The sequence below is a fragment of the Pantherophis guttatus genome, chromosome 8, assembly GCF_059756535.1.
Source record: "Pantherophis guttatus breed Tessera chromosome 8, ASM5975653v1, whole genome shotgun sequence".
Lineage (NCBI taxonomy): Eukaryota > Metazoa > Chordata > Lepidosauria > Squamata > Colubridae > Pantherophis > Pantherophis guttatus.
Genome location: NC_142070.1, coordinates 60,222,076 through 60,242,860, shown reverse-complemented (window position 1 = coordinate 60,242,860; position 20,785 = coordinate 60,222,076). Strand labels below are relative to the sequence as shown.

General features: G+C 45.0%; 1 protein-coding gene across 6 annotated transcripts in view; it reads left to right on the top strand.

The window, feature by feature from the left end:
- Window positions 1–20,785, top strand: part of GABRA2 (gamma-aminobutyric acid type A receptor subunit alpha2) — a 331,422-nt gene that overhangs the window by 205,678 nt on the left and 104,959 nt on the right. For all 6 annotated transcript variants that reach the window (XM_087875270.1, XM_034432901.3, XM_087875267.1 and 3 more), the window contains exon 7: window positions 3,574–3,717. In XM_087875270.1, the coding sequence (XP_087731396.1) occupies window positions 3,574–3,717 (144 nt within the window). The remainder of the gene's footprint in view (window positions 1–3,573; window positions 3,718–20,785) is intronic.

The window sequence follows — 20,785 nt, the reverse complement described above, 5'->3', positions numbered from 1 at the left end:
AAAGCATCTGCTGCACATGCAGACACTGTTTGTTGAATTAGAACAGCATGGAATGCAAATTCCTGAATCTCAGAAAGTGCTGTTGGTATTAAATAGTCTTGATGAAATGTGGGACATCGTTTCAGCCGTTTTTGAATGTTAACCAGAACAGGAATTACATATGGAAGCCCTTAAAGTCTGTTTGATTTCTGAAGAAAAAAAACACCATTTTGGAAGAAACCACAAGGAGAAATTCCTGTGGGGGTCCAAGGAGCAGAGAGAGCAAAGCAACAGACTGGATTCTGCAGAGAACAGAGCAGCAGAAGAGATCGGATTACATCCCAGCAAAGAATTCCCAAGAAGAAAGAACAGAACAGGAAAAATGGAGATGTTTTATCTGTGGGGATAAAGCTCATTTAAAGAAAGTCTGTTTACAAGGAAGAAAACAAACAAATGGACAACCTGTTGTTGCAAAACTTAGCTATTGTAATAGCAGAGACAAATGGTTAATAGATAGTGGGGCTAATAATTCTAAATTGTTTTTCAGATTGGATTCAGCTGGAGGAGATGCAGTAGCAAATCGCCAGAAAACTAAAGTCATAGGAAAAGGCAGTGGGCTGATTCCATGTCCAGAGGAAAATTTAATAATATATTATGTGTTCCTGAAATGGAACATAATTTACTGCATGTCTCCAATCTAGACAAACAGGGTTTGAGATCACATTTGTAGATGGAAGATGTCTCATGAAAAGAAATGGAGTGTATGTGCACAGGGCATAAAACAGGATAATCTTTATGTGTTGCAGGGACAAAGGATTCAATGTGCCAAACATTTGGAAATGTGGCACAACATGATTCATGCATTCATGTCTTGCACAGAAAGCTTGGACATGCCAGCTTCAGAACTTTGCACAAGATGCAACAGGTATTTTTATTATATTGAAACAAATTGAAATCCAAGAAGAAAACAGCCTGGTTGCACAAAGATCTCTGATAAACTGAAAGACAAAATGGATAAGTACAAAAAATGGAAAGAGGGACATATAACTAAGGCAGAATATCAGCAGATAGGCCAAATCTGCAAAAATGAAGTCAGGAAAGCAAATGCTCAGAATGAACCAAGACTTGCAACAAAAGTCTAAGATAATAAAAAAAAGTTTATTTCTGCATATATGTCCCAAAGGTGCTTTTTTCAGGAGGCAACTGGACTTTCTTGTTTTTTCTTTGAAGACCTTTTGCTTCGCATCCAAAAAACTTCTTCAGCTCTGACAGGATAGTGGGGAATGGAAGGATTTATATTCCTTGCAGACAGCTGGTCATCTGCATCCTTTTAGAGGGTCACTGAAGCACTTGGAAGTTAAGAATTGCAGTCTAACATCAATACCTGGGAAGATTCTGGAAAAAATAATCAAGAAACAGATCTGTGAACATCTAGAAACAAATAAAGTTATAACTAGTAGTCAGCATGAGTTTGTTAAAAACAGATTAATCTTAATTAATCTTAATTAATCTTAAACCAATCTTATTTCATTCTTTGACAAAGTGACTAAATTAGAAAATCAGAGAAATGCTATGGACATAATATACTTAGACTTCAGCAAGGCATTTGACAAAATAGACCACAACCTACTTCTTGGGATATGTGGGATAGACAACATCACCATCAGATGGATTTGTAACTGGCTGACAAATCGTACTCAACGATTAGTCCTTAATGGGTCTACGCCTACATGGAGGGAAGTAAGCTGTCAAGTTTCGAGGTCATCTCAAATAAATTGCATTTCAAACAAAGTCTTTGATAAAAACTCCCATTTATTGAGCACGACATTCTAGATCCTGGCTCATCGTAGCCAACACTGACTTCCAGACCCAAAACCCTCCCTTTCCGTTCCCCACTCCCCTGCACTCATTGGCATCTTCCAAGTCATTCTACCCCTAATCTACCGCTCCAGCTCAAAGGAATTTCCCCCCTCCCATCTCATCTCCTAGGGGATATTATTTCCAGGGAAAATAAGTAGGTGAAAAGTCAAATGTCCCTTTCCAGACACCTCCGCTTCTCCTTCTTATGTCAGCACTAGAGTAAATGAAGCTTGAAGTGCTGACATAAGCAGTGAGGTACCACAAGGTTCTGCCTTAGGTCCAGAACATTCAATATCTTCAAAAATGACTTAGATGAGGGAATAGAAGGGGAACTCATCAGATTTGCAGATGACATTAAGCTGGCAGGACTAGCAACACCCCAGAAGACAAGCTCAGGATCCAAAAAGATCTTGATAAACTTGAATAATGGGCCCTATCCAACAAAATGAAATTTAATGTGGAGAAAAGCAAAGTTATATACCTGGGCAGGAAAAATCAAAAATATAAGTACAGATTAGGTGAAACCTGGCTCAAAAACAGTAACTGTAAGAGGAACCTTGGAGTCCTAGTGGACAATCACTTAAACATGAGTCAGCAGCTTGCAACCAAAAAAGCTAATGAAATTCTTGGTTGTATAAATAGAGGCATAGAATCAAAATCATGTGAAGTATTAGTACCGCTTTATAAAGCCTTAGTAAAACCACACCTGGAATATGGCATCCGATTATAAAAAGATGATGAGAGTTTGGAAAAAGTGCAAAGAAAAACAACTAAGATGATTAATGCCCTGGAAACTAAAACATATGAAGAACAGTTGCAGGATTTGAGTTTGGCTAATCTAAAGAAAAAGACTAGGGGAGATATGATAGCAGTATTCCAGTATTTGAGAGGCTGCCACAAAGAGTAGGGGGTCAATTTATTTTCCAAAGCACTGGAGGGCAGGACAAGAAACAATGGATGGAAACTAATCAAGGAGAGAAGCAACCCAACAATTAAGGAGAAACATCCTAATAATGAGGACAATTGACCAGTGGAACAGCTTGCATTCAGAAGTTGTGGATGCTTCATCACTGGAGTTTTTAAGAAGAGACTGGACAGTCACTTGTCCAAAATGGTGTAGGGTCTCCTACTTGAGCAGGAGCTACATATGGATATCTGAATAGATATGAAATTAATTCTATACATCAAATACACTGCATAGTATAATCTTGCTATGTTTTTAGCTATGCTAGCGTGGATTCTTCTCCCTCCCCATCTGCAGGTTTGAAGCATTCAATTAAGATAATAAATCATCTGCATGTTTATATTCATAGTTTTGATGACTGTTTCACTCTGAAAAATTAAGCTGATAACATAACTGTTAAATTCTGGTTATATATAGTATGGTAGAGGTGTGACTTAGTTTAAATGGTTTGATAACATTTCAGAGATGAAACAGAACAGGTTAACTTTTTTTTTTTTTTAAGGAACAGATAAGTGGTTAGGGTCTGAAAACAGGAAAGTGTCATTAAAAGAAGAAATTAGTGTCTTTGTCAGACATACAAGAATTGAAATGAATTAATTTGGGGAAATAATTCATTTTTGGTTGTGCATCTTTTTCATATTTGGTTATATTGTGAAATACCCTCTGCTTAAATGTCCCTATCATTATTTAGAGATTTAAATATTTAATTCATACTTGAAATTATTTAATACTCAAATATTCTGAATTACTCTTCTTTTTGTCCTTGCTAGATGCATATACTACAGCAGAAGTAACCTACAAGTGGACGCTCAATGCATCAGATTCTGTAGAAGTAGCTCCAGATGGTTCAAGGTTGAATCAGTATGATCTCTTAGGCCAAACAATTGGACAGGAAACTGCCAAATCCAGTACAGGTTAGTAAGTAGAAGAAATAATGTACAGCGTTGATGAAGAATCCAGTTTAATACTTGTACTTCTTTCTATTAACAGTCAAGATGCAACCTGCCACTTTAAATTAAATCTGCCACTTTAATTTAGAATATAGAATTAGATAAATAATAATATTGGAAAGGACCTTAGAGATGTAGGACAGGTAGTCCTCAATTTACGACCACAATTGAGCCCAATATTTCTGTTGCTAAGTTAGATGTTTGTTAAGTGAATTTTGCCCCATTTAATGACCTTTTTTTACAGGTATTAAGTGAATTACTGCAGTTGTTAAATTAGTGTCAGGCTTGTTCCAGCTTAGGCACTTAGGAAAGAAAGACCCTCAACTCCATGGTTGAAGTGAAAGGTTCACTTTTAGTAAGTTCAATTGGTTACAGCATAAGCAAAGCCGGATCTGAATATTCCCACACAAAGCCTGTCATTCCCTCCCTTCCTCCCTCTGCCCATCCCTACTTCCCCATCCTCCTCCTCCCTCCCCTGAGTTTTATGGCAGAATGCCAGTGAAGCAAGGTATGTGTCAAACCCGAAATTAACATATGTGTAGCCATTTTAGTTAGCTTTATATTATACTCATTTATTCCTTTTGTTTCTCTCTGTTTTGTAAGGGGGATTTTTCGGGCTTGCCACGTTCTTAAGATGGGAGGAGGGAATAGATAGTGAGCCTTGTTTTGACTAGGTGATCTTCTTTCCTATGGGAACGGAGGCTGTCCATCCTGAGAGCTAAAGGAGGAGTTTGATGACATCAGGCAATGTGCATTTTACTTTGATTGGGAAATATGACTTTCGTGGGATGTTTCTAATTTTCAATATTACGTGGTGTAATTCCAGTTTCTATCAGATCCAGAATTATAACAATCTTTGCCAATTCGATGCCTACCTAAATAAAGAAATTTGTTTTGGAAGATGAACTTTGCATATTTCTTTTTTGAATGGGTTTCATCACTTGGAGACCTGACATTATTCTGGATCTCTATAAACTGATCCTGAGCAGGGATTGCTATCCAGGGTCCTGAGCCCTGGCTGTTTACCCAGAGCACTCCTACTGGGCAACAGCAAAGACTCAGGGAAAATGGCAGAAGGATGACAACCAGGGATGCCTGAACCTGAATGTAAATTCTGCGGAGGCCCCTGTCTGGGCTTGCCAGTCCAGCTACCAGGTCCTCAGGAAACGATCCGAGTGATGGCAGTCATGGAGGATATCACACGCCAGATGGGAGCCCATCTGAAATCCCCAGTTAAATGGTCCACAAGCTCAGGGATCCAGCGGATGGAGAGGGACCTTCTCGGTCAAGCAACCTTTCTGGACCCACTCATTGATCGCCCATTAATAGCGGCCTGAGAATCCTGAGCTATGATTTTGGAGTGGAGAGCAGCTGCTGGACCCATAGAACTCATGGTAGATATCAACGAACTGGCTGAATGGCAATACCAAATGGCGATGTGCAGCCAGACCTTCGAAGAACTACCTGACCAGCTGGAGCAACCCGTCATTGGACACGAAGGCAGAGATCTGCAAGGGAGACAAGTGCCTTCTAGGAAAGGCCGAACAACATGCACCTCCAGTCCATCAACTTTCAGTATCAGCTGTTGAGAGACCTATCTCTCCTGAGAAGATGGTGATCTACCACCGCTGGAGACCTCCCACCATTGCACTGTTCACCCCCAAGAAGAGAATGCAATGGAGTGAGAAGAAGGGGAAGCCCTCAAAGAACCCATTGAGCAACCAGTCCTCTCCCCCTCTGCACGTTCCTCTGGTGGACCAGATCCCTCCAGGATGGGTGTTCTATATGGGCAGAGGATGGGTTCAAAACCAGGCTCAGCTGATGCCAGCCCGAGCTCCAACCCCACTGCCGCTGCCACAGCCTGGTCCGCATGCAAATGCCCTGATGCCTTTCAAAACCATATTTGATGGAACCGCAGGAAAACTAACGTTTTTTCTGAATCGAGCATGGTCCTACATCAACTAGCATGGAGATGAATCTCACAACATGCAGCTCGTCCAAGCCATGGGGGACAATTTGGAGAATGAGGCATCCGAATGGTTCACCCAGCTCCATGATGAAGGCGCACCTGAACTAAACAACATGGATGACTTCCTGAGAGAGCTCTGGGCCAATTTTGAGGATTCTTGCTGAGCACAAGAGGAAGAGCAGAGATCAAAAGCATTAGGCAGAAGGGGAGATCTGCCAAAGAACTAGTGCTTGGGTTCAGACGACTGGCTACTAGTCCGAGACACTGGTCAGAGAGAATACTGGTCCACTATTTCAAAGAAAGCCTGGATGAAGAGCTGCTAAAAATCTGCCTTTGCCGTGGATTGCCAGATGACAGAATCCTTGAGTGGTATCGAGTGGCCACTGCAATGGACAAAGTGCTTAGACAGCACTGGAGAAGCAACACTGAAAGACAACCCAGAAGACAACTCACGTGCCACTCCGCACCCTGCCAAAGCGAAGAACGAAAACAGCAGCTGCCCCGACTTCTGTAAAGTTCTTCCGCTGCAGCCAGCAAGGACACCGTGTCTCAGAGTGCTTGTCACTGGCTCTGGCATCTCAAGTGAGAGCACCCGCTCCCCCAAAAGGAAAGAAGGCACTGAGAAAACCACTGTAGAAAAGTAAATTTGCATGCCAAGCCATCAAGGTCCCTAACCCCCAACAAACCACAAGGAAGGGAACTCTGGTAGCCGGATTACCCATTGTACAGGATGCAGACAGTGAAGAAGATGACCCGATGGTAAGTGAAGCCATCTGACCCTTTAAAATAAAAGGAACTTTGACTGTGACACACACAGGTGTAGAAGGGCCCATAGACATTATTATAGATGCTGGCAGCTCTCAATGTCTCATTAGCCGTGATTCTGTATGCAGCCTAGGTATAGAAACAAAAGTGCTAACAAACCCCATTTGATTCCAACAAGTAAATGGATCCATGATAGGGGGAAGTCTGGCCACGCACATAACCGAAAAATTAAAACTGACTATGGGGAAGCACTGGGAACTAATCCAGTTTATTGTAGTGTCAAAAATGGCGCAATCAGTAATCCTGGGTCTCGCTTGGCTGGATAAATGGCACCCAATGATAATCTGGGAGGGAGACTACAGGAGAATTATTTATTTATTTATTTATTTATTTATTTATTTATTTATTTATTTATTTATTTATTTATTATATTTCTATACCGCCTTTCTCCCGTAGGACTCAAGGCGGTGTACAGTCAAGAAAAATATAGACACACAAACATCATAAAATTGCTAATTAAAATTGTTACTTAGTTTGGTCAATTAAATAAAACCCAGAATTAGATAACATTTAAAAAATCATTCGCATGTTTGTATGTTTAGCCCTGCCTGTTGGAACATCAGGGTCTTGAGGGCACGGCGGAAAGCACGGAGATCAGGGATATTCCGTATCTCCGGGGGCAGTTCATTCCAAAGGGTTGGAGCCCCCACAGAGAAGGCCCTCCCCCTGGGAGTCGCCAGTCGACATAATTTGACTGACGGTACCCTGAGTAGTCCCTCCCTGTGAGAACGAACTGGTCGGTGGGAGGCTATTGGTGGCAAAAGACGGTCTCGTAGGTACCCAGGTCCTAAGCCATGGAGCGCTTTAAAGGTGATAACTAACACCTTGAATCGCACCCGGAAGACCACTGGGAGCCAGTGCAGCTCGCGTAGGAGAGGTGTTACATGGGAGTAACGAGCTGCGCCCATAATCACCCACGCGGCTACGTTCTGGACCAGTTGGAGCCTCCGGGTGCTTTTCAAGGGGAGCCCCATGTAGAGAGCATTACAGTAGTCCATACGGGAGGTAACTAGGGCATGAGTGACCGTGCGCAAGGCATCCCGATCCAGAAAGGGACGCAACTGGCGGATCAGGCGAACCTGATAAAAGGCACCCCTGGCCACGGCCGTCAAATGATCTTCTAAAGATAACCGTGAATCCAGGAGGACACCCAAGTTGCGGGCCCTCTCTGTGGGGAGCAAGATCTCATCCCCTATTGTCAGTTATGGTACCAGCTGACTATACCGGGACGCCGGAAGCCACAGCCACTCGGTCTTGGAGGGGTTGAGTCTGAGCTTGTTTCTCCCCATCCAGATCCGCACGGCCTCCAGGCAACGGGACATCACAGCAAGGGCATCATTGGGGTGGTCTGGGGTGGAGATGTATAGCTGTGTGTCATCAGCATACTGATGAACACTCACCCCAAAAGCACGGATGATCTCACCTAGCGGTTTTACATAAATGTTGAACAGAAGGGGTGAGAGGACTGACCCTTGCGGCACCCCACAAATAAGGTGCCTCGAGGTCGACCTCTGCCCCCCTGCCAACACAAACTGCGAACGGTCAGAGAGGAAGGAGGAGAACCACCGAAGCACGGTGCCCCCTATTCCTAACCCCTCCAGCCGGTGCAGTAAGATACCATGGTCGATGGTATCAAAAGCTGCTGAGAGATCTAATAGGACCAGGATAGAGGAGCAACCTCTGTCCCGAGCCCTCCAGAGATCATCCACCAATGCGACCAATGCCGTTTCTGTGCTGTATCGTGACCTGAAGCCCGACTGGAACGGATCCAGATAGACAACTTCATCCAGGTATCGGGGTAGTTGTCGCGCCACCACACTCTCAACAACCTTCGCAACAAAGCAAAGATTGGAGACTGGACGATAATTTGATAATATAGCCGGGTCCAGGGAAGGCTTCTTGAGGAGGGGCTTCACAACCGCCTCTTTCAAGGCGGCGGGAAAGACACCCTCACTCAGAGAAGCATTTATAATCCCCTGGAGCCAGCCTCGTGTAACCTCCCGGGAGGCCAGTACCAACCAGGAGGGACACGGGTCCAATAAACATGTGGCAGCGTTAAGCTTGCCCAGAATCCTGTCCACGTCCTCAGGAGCCACAGAGTCAAACTCTTCCCAGATAACGCTCTCAAGACCTGCCCCCGTCTCCTCCCCTGGATCTACCCAATCGGAGTCCAGGCCTTCCCGAATCTGAGCGACTTTATCATGCAGGAATTGTACAAAATCCTCAGCTCGGCCCTTTAAGGGATCTTCCCGTACCCCCACCTGAAGTAGGGAGCGGGTCACCCTAAACAGCGCAGCTGGGCGGTTCTCTGCAGATGCAATAAGAGCGGAGAAGTAGCTAGACTTCGCCGCTCTTATCGCCACTAGGTAGGTCTTAATATAAGATCTCACCTGTGTTCGGTCAGATTCAGATCGGCTTGTCCTCCAATCACTCTCCAGGCGTCTTTTCCAACACTTCATCTCTCTCAGCTCCTCGGAAAACCAAGGAGCTAGACGAGATCGGCATCGGGTCAGAGGCCGCAAAGGCATGATGCGGTCCAAGGCCCCAGTAGCCGCCCTGTCCCAGGCGACCACCAGGTCCTCAGTCGAGTCATGAGCCAGAGTCTCAGGAAATGGCCCAAGCTCCATCAGGAACCTTTCGGGGTCCATCAGGCGCCTGGGACGGAACCATTTGGTTGGTTCCGTCTCCCTGCGGTGGGTGGAAGTGACTTGAAAGTCCATGTGAAGGAGAGAATAATCAGACCATGACAAGGGCTTGATGTCTATATCCCCTATTCTTAGATCATTCAGCCACTGATCAGAGACAAAAATCAAGTCCAGAGTGTGATTCCCCAAGTGGGTGGGGCCTTGAACTACCTGGGTCAGGCCCATGGCCGTCATGGAAGCCATGAACTCCCGAGCCGTCTCCGACATCTCACCAGCAGATGGCAGGTTAAAATCCCCCATAACAATAAGTCTGGGGGTTTCCACCGCCACCCCGGCTATAATGTCGAGCAGCTCAGGCAGGACCGCTGTTACGTGGCAGGGAGCCAGGTACGCAATCAGTAGGCCCATCTGAATCCCCTGACCTCACTTCACAAGGAGGGACTCACATCTGGCTATCTGAGGAACAGTGGCCTCCCTCGGGCAAAGACTTTCTCTAATGATTGCTGCCACTCCCCCACCCCTTCCCTGAGCCCTTGGCTGATGGAATGCACGGAAACCTGGCGGGCACATTTCCACAAGGGGAACTCCTCCCTCCTGGCCTAACCAGGTCTCCGTAATCCCTGCCAGGTCAGCACCCCCCTCTGAAATAAGATCATGAATGAATTTAATAATCATTAAATTAGCGCTCAGCCCCGAGCCACCTCCTGAACAGAACAATAATCAAATTGATAGCTCAGAACCCCGGGAGACCCAGGAGGACCCAACAGCAGTGCTTGCTGATCAGCCCCTAGGGCTCCCACAAATACCAATCCACTATCGAGACCTAGCTGAGGTCTTCAGTGAGGAGGATTGCAACCTACTACCCCCTCATCGTTACACTGACTGCGCCATCGAATTCATAGATGGGTCAAAACTGCCAAAACCCAAAATGTACTCCATGAAAATGTATCACCAAATGAAATGAAAGAACTGAGACACTACATCAACTCCAATCTGGCCAGAGGTTTCGTACAACCTGCAAAGTCCAGAGTGGCAGCCCCCATGCTATTTAAAGAGAAAAAAGATGGTGGGATGAGATTATACATTGATTTTAAAGGAATTAATGCTGTGTGTATTCACAGCACTTACCCCTACCACTCATTACAGACATGTTAGGACACTTAATGAAAGGAAAAGTGTTCACCAAATTAGATCTCAGTGAGGCGTACTACCAAATCTGCATCAAAGAAGGAAATGAATGGAAAACTGCTTTCAACTGACCCCTAGGCAGCTTTCAATTCAGAGTCATGCCATTTGGATTACAAGGGGCCTTAGGGTTGTTCATGCATCTGATAAATGAGGTTCTACATGAGCATCTGTACAAAGGGGTCCTGGTTATTTGGGTGACATTCTCATTTACAATGAAAGTCTAGAACAGTGGTTCTCAAAGTGGGTGGTACTGTCCCCTGGGGGGCGGTGGGATGACTTAGGGGAGCGCTAAGAGGCAAGGCGGGTGGCAGGGGGGTGCTGAGAGGCAAGGGGGTGGCAGGGGGGTGCTAAGAGGCAAGGAGGATGGCAGAGAAGTGCTGCAGGTGGGCTCGAGCAGCATCAGCCATTCCTCCTCCAGGTTCACAACCAGCAGCTCAGATCAGACTAGCTGGCCAGTGCGCATGTGTGCACCAGAAACTGAAAGTTTGTTTCCCTGGTGCGCGCATGCCCACTTGGCAGCTCCTCTTACCACACGTGTGAGGCTGAACTGTTGGATGCTTTCTTATTGCTCTCCTTGCTTGCTATCGGTTGCTGCTTGCCTGAACCACCCGGCCCAAGCCCAGCTGTTCTGCTCCTCACCCTTGACTGCAGTTGCCTTCCTAATTTTTGGTAAGTTGCAGGTGGGCTGCCACTGGGGAAGGGCCTGGGGGGGGCGGCATCAGGGGTGAAATGCTCCCGGTTTGGACTGGATCGCCCGATCCGATAGTGATGGAGGTGGGTGGTTTTTTTACAACCTCTTTGGCCGAAAAAATGCTTTTAAAAGTAAAAAAAAAAGCCTCTGATGATTGCGCGACTCAGCTGGGATCCTCAAAGGCTTTTAAAAGCATTTTTTCTACAACCTCTGAGGTTCCCAGCTGAGTTGCCTGATTGGCAGAGGCATTTTTCTTTTAAATGGTTTTCCTTGATGCCCAAAATGCATTTGACAATTTGAATTGGAAATTTTTAATGGGGCAACTAAAATTTATGCAATTCGGGACAAAATTTGAAAAAATGGTAGGGGACATCTATACAAAACAAACAGCAAGAGTAATTATGAACGATGACACCACAGAACAATTTGGCATAACAAAAGGGATAAGGCAGAGATGTCCACTCTCTCCACTATTGTATATATTAATGTTGGAGATCCTTTTGAAAAAGGTCAGAGAAGATCAAGAAATTAAAGGTTTAAAGATAAAGAAAGAAGAATACAAGGTTCAGGCCTTTGCCGACGACTTGGTGTTTATAGTAGAAGAACCACTAGAATCAGGACCAAAATTACTTAAGAAATTAGAAGAATTCAGAGAAGTGGTGGGACTTAAGATTAATAAAAACAAATCAAAATTAATAATTAAAAATACACATTCCTTTGGGATGGAAAATATAAAATACATAGTTTCTTCAAAAGACATATATTAAGGAATGCACTATTACAAATTTGGTTGAAAATTAAAAAACAGCACTATACAAAAATACCAATTTGGCTTTCAGCAAACTGAAGCAGTAAAACACCCAAACTTAATAGAATTAAATAAAATAATCTATATAAATAAAAATGTAAATGTTCATTTGTTCAAAATCTTAAATCTCCAAAAGTTCTTCACCGATTGCTTTGAAATTTTGACACAATGTTGCATTCGAATATGCGCGTGGTTTTATATACCTATATTATATAGATGTCACACCTATGACAGGTAAAAACATGTTTTTTGGAAAAACAGCACCATCTGTTGGACGTAAAAGCAACACACGCTATACTAAATATTTTACGATTCCATTTCAATGTTTCCTATTTACGATCCAATTACGATTTCCAAATTTCAGATTTTATGATTCCATTTCAATGTTTCTGATTGCATTGTTAAATTGAATTTTCATAGATTTCGATTTATTCTCATTTTGATTTAATTATTTCATGCGACATTGCATTGGAATTGAGCTGTGCCGTATCCCTCTATAGCTCAGGTCACGCCTACTTTGCCTCCGTCCCACCAGTCTTTTCATTTGGTCAATTGGATTCAGACCTCAGTTGCCTTTCTCTACGTTTCTTTTTGCACTTTAACATCGCAGCACCACAATGGCAGGCATGAACCAGTTGTTTTCCCCTCAGCGCCAGCGCCGCCAAACCCACAAGCAAAATGGTGACAAATGTCAACTGCCGCGAAGCGTCCTCCCGACTAACGGAGTATGCCGTACCTTTAGCAGGGACCCCGATGCCACCTGTGGTGTGGAGAGCTACGAAGGTGAAGGCAGTTATACCGGCAAGCCGGGAAACCAGCTCTTACACCTGCGGCAAAGTATACTTGGAGGCGTCCGAGGACAATCCTCCGTATGGCTGCTGGATTCAAAATATTTGTTGGCGGCCACCATCCCAGAGCCCCAGGAACACAAACTCACCAATGCCAGCCCGGGTGGAGGCCTCCGCCAATCCCACGACGCGCAGCTCTCCCAATACAAGCACCAAATAGGTAAAAGTCCAACAAAACAATTGATTAAGCGATATTAATGTCCAAAAAGAAATGTAGAGAAAGGCAATTCAGGTCTGAATCCAATCGACCGAGTGAAAAGACTGGTGGGACGGAGGCAAAGTACGTGTGACCTGAGCTACAGAGGGAAATTATTGACACTCGGTCAAAAAATATTGTATACCCACAAGACTGAGCCACAGCAACGTGTGGCCGGGTACAGCTAGTAAGGTATAAAGAAGTAATAGAACAACAAGGAAAACTGAAATCAAAACAAGAATTCGAATTGGACCTAAACAGAGATATTGATTGGTGGACGTACACACAAATCCAATCTAAACATGAGGAAGTCATAAAAACATATGAAATACAAAGAGATCAACACGAACTAGATAAAATCATATTAGGGTCAAATGAGAAGCTAATACATAAGATTTATAAATTTCTATTAAGATATAAAATGGAGGAGGAAATAGTGAAAGACACAATGATCAAATGGGTGCAAAACTTTAATTATACAATAGATTTTGAGAGATGGGAAACAATGTGGCAAGTAAATTCAAAATTAACATCTGTGGCATATAAGGAAAACCAACTGAAGATGTTTTATAGATGGCATCTTCCACTGACAAGACTTGCAAAGATGTTCCCAAACAATATCTCAACATGTTGAAAGTGTAAGAAAACTCAAGGAACATATTACCATCTATGGTGGAGGTGCCCGGTGGCAAAAATTTTTTAGACAAATATAAAGAAGTGGATAGAAAACATAATAGATCAACCAATTGAAAGAAAACTGGAAACATTCTTATTAGGAATATTCACGAGAACATACACCAAAGAAATAAAATATTTGATGCTACATTTTATAACAGCTGCACGAATAACATATGCAAAAAATTGGAAACAGGAAAGAACTCCCATAGACGAAGAAGTGATAGAAAAAGTTTTAGAATGTGCTGAGATGGACAAATTAACAAAAGAAATTAAAGAAAAAAAAGAGACAGATTATTATATAATATGGAATAAATGGTATGAATGGCTTGAGTCGAGAAATAAAGAATAATAATTACATGGAAGAAGTTAGAAGTAATATATATATATATATATATATATATATATATATATATATATATATATAACAAAAGTATAGAAATGTATAAAATTAAGTTTATTAATGTAACCAAAGAAAAGGGGACAATGGAAAAAAAATGAAGAGATATGGGAGGAAAGATATAATAACGGAAAGAAGACCATGAAGAAACTATGTTTAAAAAAAGAGGAGATGTTTATATTTATTTATTGATTCGATTTATATGCTGCCCTTCTCTGGAGACTCAGGGCGGCTTACAATGCGTTAAGCAATAGCCTTCATACTTTTGTATATACCTGCTTAGTAGGGCTTTCGGCCCCCCCAAGCGGTGTTCTTTTTTATACAAAGTCAGCTTATTGCCCCCACAATCCAGGTCTTCATTTTACCTACCTCGGAAGGATGGAAGACTGAGTTATATGTTTTTGTTATGTGATTGTCATACTGTGTCGTAATAAAATTTTAAAAATTAATAAAAAGAAGACGAGACCAGGAAAGCCTCTAGGACTTTTATAGTCTGTGGCAGAACCATCCCGACCCTGGGAGGAGATAGGAATGGATTTTATAGTAGACCTGCCAGAGAGTGGGGGAAATATGGTCATCTGGACCTGTTGTGACCCCGATTCCCGAGCCTGTCCTAACAGGGGAAGAGGACTCAGAAGGTGATGGGGAGGAACTGATAAGGCCTCCCTCTCCAGGACCCTCCTCTCTGGCAATGCCTCAGGTTCCATCCGAAGGCCAAGAGGAACAGCCCTGGATATGCCAGGAGGAAAGCATATCGGAACAACAACAGATAGGGAGTGAGGATGATGAATCCTGGCTTGATCCCAGGCAGCATCGGAGAGAGAAGCGTGCGCAGCAACGAAAGAGGCGTGGGAGGGCCAGAGATTGAGCTGAGTCACTGAGCCACACCCCACAAGGAATAAAAGTGGGTGTGATTGCTCTTCAGGCTTTGTGACGGTCAAAGTTAAAAACCTGAGAGTCACATCGCATTACCTGAAATCTGGCTTGTGCATATTTGGATTGGACCTTGGCTAACTCTTGCTTTGTGGATTACTTTTGTTACTGAACCGGACTGAGGATAAACTCTCTCTTGCTTACTGTGAGTGAAAACTGACTTTTTTAAAAAAAAAATATTTTATTTTAAATTTCTATACCGCCCTACTCCCAAAGGACTCAGGGCGGTGAACAGCCAGAGGATAAAACACAGAGATACAAAATTTAAAATAGATTAAAACAAATTAAATAATTTAGGCTGAATTTTAAAATACACCATAATTAAACAGATTAAAATTTGTGTTTAAAATTTAAATTTAAAAAAGGAGAAGATTTAGGCCAGGCCAGCTTGATGAAATAAAAAAGTTTTAAACGCGCGACGGAAGGTGCGAAGATCCGGGATCCTCCGTATCTCCAGGGGGAGCTCGTTCCAGATCGTAGGTGCCCCCACAGAGAAGGCTCTCCCCCTAGGGGCCGCCAGTCGACATTGTTTGGCCGACGGCACCTGGAGGAGCCCCTTTCTATGGGAGCGTACTGGCCAGTGGGAGGCTATTGGTGGTAGCAGGCGGTCCCGTAGATAACCAGGCATTTCACAGTTTACTGCCAAAGGGTTTCTAGTCTGATTGCTTAATAAAATCTTGGCAGGCGTGCCTATTTGTGTGTTTGCCTGTGTGGGGAAGGGGGTCAGAACAGGACCGTTGTGGATTTATTCTCCAAACAAGCTCATTTTGTAACATGTCCAGGACTACCATCAGCCAGGAAATTATCCAAAATGTTTGTTAGCATATCTATTGATTACATGGAGTACCTCGCAGGATTATTTATTTATTTATTTATTTATTTATTTATTTATTTATTTATTTATTTATTTATTTATTTTGTCACATTTCTATGCCGCCCAACTCCCAAGGGACTTTGGGTGGCTTACAACAGAGAATAAAACAATGCAACAATATCCCACACAAAAGTTAAAAGAAAACATTAAAACGTTAAAACACATACACTCCAATTTGTGGCCGGGTCTCACAAGATCACTATAACGAGATCAACGGCCCCAGGCTGCCGAAAGAGCCAGGTCTTCACCGCTTTCCGGAAGGCCAATAGGATGGGGGCTGTCCGGACTTCAGGAGGTAATTGGTTCCAGAGAGCCGGGGCAGCCACAGAGAAGGCCCTCCCCCGCGGGCCCGCCAGCCAACATTGTTTAGCTGACGGGACCCAGAGGAGAACAACTCTGTGGGATCTTACTGGTAGCTGGGAGATATGTGGTAGAAGGCGGTCTCAAAGATAGCCTGGTCCTGAGCCATGTAGGGCTTTAAAGGTAATAACCAACACCTTGAATTGCGCCCGGAGACCGATAGGGAGCCAGTGCAGCTCATGGAGAATTGGTGTAATGTGCGTGTATCTAGGTGCACCCACTATAATTCATGCGGCTGCATTCTGGACCAACTGTAGTCTCCGAACACTTTTCAAGGGTAGCCCCATGTAGAGTGCGTTGCAATAGTCCAACCATGAGGTGACAAGGGCATGAGTGACTGTGAGGAGAGCCTCCTGATCCAAGTAGGGTCGCAATTGGTGCACCAGACGAATCTGTGCAAAGGTCCCCCTAGCTACAGCTGTCAGATGTTGTTCCAATCTCAGCTGTGAGTCTAGAAGGACACCCAAATTGCGAACCCATTCTGAGGGGGGCACTTTCTCTCCCCCCAGAACCAAGGATGGACAATCGGCATAGTCTTTAGGGGGCAATACCCAGAGTCATTCGGTCTTGTCTGGGTTAAGTCTGAGCCTGTTGACTCCCATCCAGATCCTCACAGCCTCCAGGCACCGGCACATCACCTCTACCGCGTCACTGAACTGACGAGGGGTGGAGATATACAGCTGGGTATCATCAGCATATTGCTGATATCCCACCGGATGATTTCACCCAGTGGTTTCATGTAGATGTTAAATAGGAGGGGAGAGAGGACCGAGCCCTGAGGCACCCCGCAGACGAGGGGCCTAGGGGACGACCTCTGTCCTCCTACCAGCACCGACTGTGATCGACCAGAGAGGTAGGAGGTGAACCACCGCAACACGGTGCCTCCCACTCCCAGCTCTCTCAGTCGCCCCAGAAGGATATCATGGTCAATGGTATCAAAAGCTGCTGAGAGGTCAAGTAGCACCAAGGTAGAGGAATGACCCCTGTCTCGGGCTCACCAGAAATCATCCATCAGTGTGACCAAGGCAGTTTCCATGCTGTAGCCAGGTCTGAAGCCAGATTGAAAAGGGTCCAGGTTGAGGGAAAATTTCTACAAAATGTTTTATAGATGGCATTTAGATCCCAAAAAGTTGTCATGTATGTACCCTAATGTTCAGCCAAAATGTTGGAGATGTGAATGTTTGGATGCTACGTATTATCATGTCTGGTGGACCTGTAGGAAAGTTAAGGCTTTTTGGATAAAAATTTGGTGGGTCATGCAGAATGTTTTGAAGAAAAAAATTCAATTTTCTCCACAACTGTTTTTATTGGGTATAGTTAAGGGTTTTACATTGGGTGAAACAAAATTGATATTGTATATGATAACAGCGGCAAGATTGTTGATAGGTAAATACTGGAAGAATGAAGCTTTGCCCACTATTGAGGAATGGACTTTGAAGATGGCCAGTTTTGCAGAGATGGCGAAGATTTCAGCATATTTAAAAGACTGTTCACAAGAGACTTATGAGTGGGAATGGAAAAGGTGGATAGAATATGTTCAGAACAAATATCAAACTAGAAAGTATCAAATAGCTTTTACTTGAAAACAATGTACTAGAAATTTTTTAAAGTAATGAGATAAAGAGAAAAATTATACAGGGGAGGGAGGGGCTCAAGTTTATATATAAGTGTTATATTAGGGTTCTTCATGATTATGAGTATATTATAGGGAAGTCTGGGGGGAGGGGAGGGTTAGGGAGGGTTAGGGAGGTTGGGAAGGTTGGGGGGGAGGTGGGGGGGGAAAAGGGGTGAAAATGTAATTGTAAAACTTTTGCAATAAAAAAAAAAGAAAGAAAGAAAAGGGTCCAGGTAATCCGTTTCATCCAATGACTGCAGGAGCTGAAGTGCCACCACTTTCTCTATAACCTTTCCCACAAAGGGTAGGTTGGAGATTGGATGAAAGTTTTTTAATTCTGCTGGGTCCAGAAAAGGCTTCTTGAGGAGGGGCCTTACAACTGCTTCCTTTAATGGCTGCAGGAAGGACCCCTTCCTCAAGGATGCATTAACTAAAGCCTGGAGCCAACCTCGTGTCATCTCCTTGCTGGCCGAAACCAGTCAGGAGGGGCACGGGTCCAACAAACAAGTGGAGGAGCTCATTGCCCCTACAGCCTTGTCCACTTCCTCAGGAGGAGTCACAGGCTCAAACTCCTCCCACACAATAGGACTAAGACCTGCCCCCATCATCTTGGTCGGTATTGCCCAATCAGAGTCCAGGTCCATCTGAATCTGAGCGATTTTATCCGACAGAAACTGCACAAATTCCTCAGCTCTACCCTGCAAAGGCTCCTCCGTTCCCCCAACCTTAAGGAGGGAGCGAGTTACCCTAAATAGGGTGGCTGGGCAAGAATCCGTGGATGCAGTAAGTGCAGAAAAATGTGAACATTTTGCCACCCATATCGCCACTAAGTAAGTCCTAACAAAGGCTCTCAAAAGTGTTTGGTCAGATTCGAATTCACTGGTCCTCCAGCGTTGCTCTAGACGTCTCTTCTGGTGCTTCATCTCCCAGAGCTCCTCAGTAAACCAGGGAGCTTTCCTGGATCCACTACCATTGAGAGGCTGCAAAGGCGCAATCCAGTCCAATGCCCTAGACGCCGCCTTATGCCAGGCAGCCACTAGGGTTTCGGCCGGACTGTAGACAAGGGAGTCAGGTATCTCCCCAAGCTCCTTCTGAAACCCTTCAGGGTCCATTAGGTGTCTGGGGCGGAACCACTTAATCGGCTCCACCTCCCTGTGATGGAGGAGTAGTGTCTTAAAGTCCAACCTCAACAGGAAATGATCTGACCACAACAAGGGAAAGACCTCTATACCCCTTAATTCCAGATCATATCTCCACTGTTCCGAGAGAAATACCAGGTCGAGCGTGTGTCCCCCCTCATGGGTCAGACCCTGAACTACTTGGGTCAGGTCCATGGTTGTCATGGAAGCCATGAACTCCTGAGCCCCATCTGAGGAATCGCCAAGTGATGGTAGATTGAAGTCCCCCAGTACCATAAGCCTGGGGAACGCCACCACCAAGCCAGCTATTGCCTCTAGCAGCACAGGCAGGGCTGTTGTCACGCAGCTGGGAGGCAGGTATGTCAACAGCAAGCCCAACTGAACTCTTTGAGTCCAGCCTCAAGAGGAGAGACTCACACCCAACAATCTCTGGGGCAGGGATCCTGCGAGGACAAAGGCTGTTCTGCACAATAGCTGCCACTCCTCCACCCCTTCCCTGGAGTCATGGTTTCAGATACTACAGGAGTCCCTGCAGTATCTGAAACCTGTCTGGGCACATCTCAGAGAGGGGAACCCCCCCCCTCCTGGCCCAGCCAGGTCTCAGTTATACATGTCAGGTCATCCCCCTCCTCCAGGATTAAATCCCGAACGAGGGGAGCCTTGTTAACAACAGACCTGGCATTAAACAGCAGCAGCCTGAGGCCAGGGCCCTAACATCCCAAGCCACTAGGTATACGAGGTGAGCCCGGTGAACTAGAACCAAAGGGGCCGGAACAAGTAATCGCTTTGAGGTAGCGAGTCCTAGTTCCTCAAGAGCGGCCTACCCCTTGGCTCCTGCCATATCTACCTCTCCCGGTCATAATTGTGATATTCCGGCTCTCCATCCCCCTAGAGATCAGGGGATCTCAGGGAACTCCCGAGCCGTCTCAGACGTTTCACCGATGGATGGCAAGTTGAAATCACCCATGACCATAAGCCTGGGTGTATCAACTGCCACCATGGCTATCACGTCGAGGAGCTCGGGCAGGGCCGTTGCCGCGTGGCAGGGAGCCAGGTACACAAGCAACAAGCCCATCTGAACCCCATGACCCCATCTCACAAAGAGGGATTCACATCCGGCAATCTGTGGCACAGTGGTCTCCCTCGGACTAAGACCTTCGTTAATAATAACCGCCACCCCCCCGCCCCTCCCCTGGGCCCTCGGCTGATGGAATGCTCTGAAGCCTGGTGGGCACATCTCAACCAGAGGGACCCCTCCCTCCGGGCCCAACCAGGTTTCCGTAATACCCGCCAGGTCCGCTCCCCCCTCCTGTATAAGATCGTGAATGAGGGGGGCCTTATTTACCATGGACCTGGCATTGCACAGCATCAGCCGAAGGCCCAGGTCCTGAGTATCTGAGCCACCTAGTATCCGAGGGGAGCCTTGGAGACCGGGGCGCGCAATAGCTCTCAAACAGCGAGTGCGCACCCCCGACACATGATATGGTCTCCTGCTCCCGCCATATCTGCCCCTCCCATCCACCGTGCTGATGGTACACCCCTCATTATGAACTTGTTCTCCAAATAAGTACACTTTGTACCCTTTTCCAAGATTCCCTTGGCAAATACATTGGCTAAACTGTTTATTCAACATGTCTATAGGTTACATGGGGTTCCAGAATGAATAATTTCCGATAGAGGGGTTCAGTCCACCTCCCACTTCTGGACGGAATTCCTGAGCTTGTTAGGCTCTGCCCAAGGGCTAAGCTCCATTCACCATCCTCAGACTAATGGAGCTTGTGAAAGGACTAACTCAGTGTTGGAACAATACCTCAGGTATTATGTAAATTACCAGCAAGGTAACTGGGCAGATTTACTACCGTTTGC